This window comes from Corvus brachyrhynchos, unplaced genomic scaffold (genome assembly GCF_000691975.1).
Source record: "Corvus brachyrhynchos isolate BGI_N302 unplaced genomic scaffold, ASM69197v1 scaffold72, whole genome shotgun sequence".
In the NCBI taxonomy this organism is placed as follows: domain Eukaryota; kingdom Metazoa; phylum Chordata; class Aves; order Passeriformes; family Corvidae; genus Corvus; species Corvus brachyrhynchos.
Window position 1 is genome coordinate 2,382,932 of NW_008236763.1, and position 1,349 is coordinate 2,384,280.

Consider the following 1,349-nt stretch of genomic DNA (forward strand, 5'->3'; position numbering starts at 1 on the left):
GGCACCGGGTGTGCCCCCGCCAGTGCCCTTCCTGCCTGTTCCCACTGCTCCCAAAAAAGGCTCTGGCTGGAGCCAGGAGCCGGAGCGTTTTCTTCCTGTTTGCAGAAAGCCACCTCGGTGTTTTTGAATTCCAGCCGCCGGTGTGACTCAGCCCTCGCAAACACGGCGGAGGAGCTGCCAGCCCGCTCGCTTTTGTTTGGAGGACAAAAGGGCTCTGGAGCCCTCCCAAGCGCCGGGAGCAGGGGCAGAGCAGGTTCCAGCCCAAGGACTCGGTGTCTGCAAAGCCTGACCCACCTGCGGATTTGGGCTGAGCCCGGTTCTGGTTGGACCTGGAGGAATATCCCTTGGGTTATCCCAACCCCCGCCGGTAGCAAAGCCCGGCCCTGGCCATAAAGCCAAGCCCGGCAGCACCAGGAACTCTCCCAGCACTCTGTGGTTTGGTTTTCCAGTGCCCCGGGGGAGGGAATGAGGAGGACTCCAGGACTGAGATTAAATCCTGCCTCGGGCTCAGAGTGGATCCACGGAGATCCCAAATTCACCTGGATGAGCGTCCGCCACAGCCACACACAGCCCCTGCTCCGCAGCACAGCTCAGCCTCCCTCCACAGCCCCACCGAGGCTTCCAGCTCCCAAAATCCACATGTGGAGCTGGATTCCCTGTCTGGGAGGGAGGGACGGCACAGGAAGGGCTATTTCTGGAGCAGGTATTTCCCCTCGGCGGGGAAAGCACAGCCTGGGAGCATCTGCTTTCCCTGCTGAGTCACCGGGAACGGGAGCCAGGTCCTGGAAGGGAGGAGAGGGCCGGGCTGAACCCACCCAGCCGGGCCAAACCCACTCCAAGGACCCCAGCCCCCCCCCCGTTCAGGAGGCTCCGATCATGGATGCAGCTGGAAAAGGGAGGGGAGCAGAGGCCTCACCTTCGTGCACAGCGATGATGTGGGGGTGGTTGAGGGAGGACATGATCTCAATCTCCCTCCGGATGTGGACAAGGTCCTGCTCATCCTTGATTTTGTCTTTCCGGATGGATTTGATGGCCACCTGCGGATGAGCACAGAGGGGGCTGTGAATTCCCAAAGCAAGAAATTCCCCGCTCCCTATTTTAGGAAGGGGCTCACAACCAAGATCCCAACCACCCAGCTTCCCCACGTGCCGTATCCAGGAGCTGAGCAGCGCAGCTCCATGGAAACAGCTCTGGGAAAAGCGAATTTGATCGATTTGGGATTTATCCTTCCCAGTTCCTGCTGCTGCACGCACGGGAGAAGCTCCCCCCGAGGAACACCCGTGCCAGCTCCTCGTTTTGGGGGGCTCCCCGAGCCTCCTCCCGCAGGTAGCGCAGCTCTGCTCCCCCTT

General features: G+C 61.2%; 1 protein-coding gene across 1 annotated transcript in view; it reads right to left on the reverse strand.

The window, feature by feature from the left end:
* Positions 1 to 1,349, reverse strand: part of NUAK2 (NUAK family kinase 2) — an 11,865-nt gene that overhangs the window by 4,643 nt on the left and 5,873 nt on the right. Inside the window, exon 2 of the mRNA XM_017727163.1 lies at positions 917 to 1,346. Within this exon, the coding sequence (XP_017582652.1) occupies positions 917 to 1,346 (430 nt within the window). The remainder of the gene's footprint in view (positions 1 to 916; positions 1,347 to 1,349) is intronic.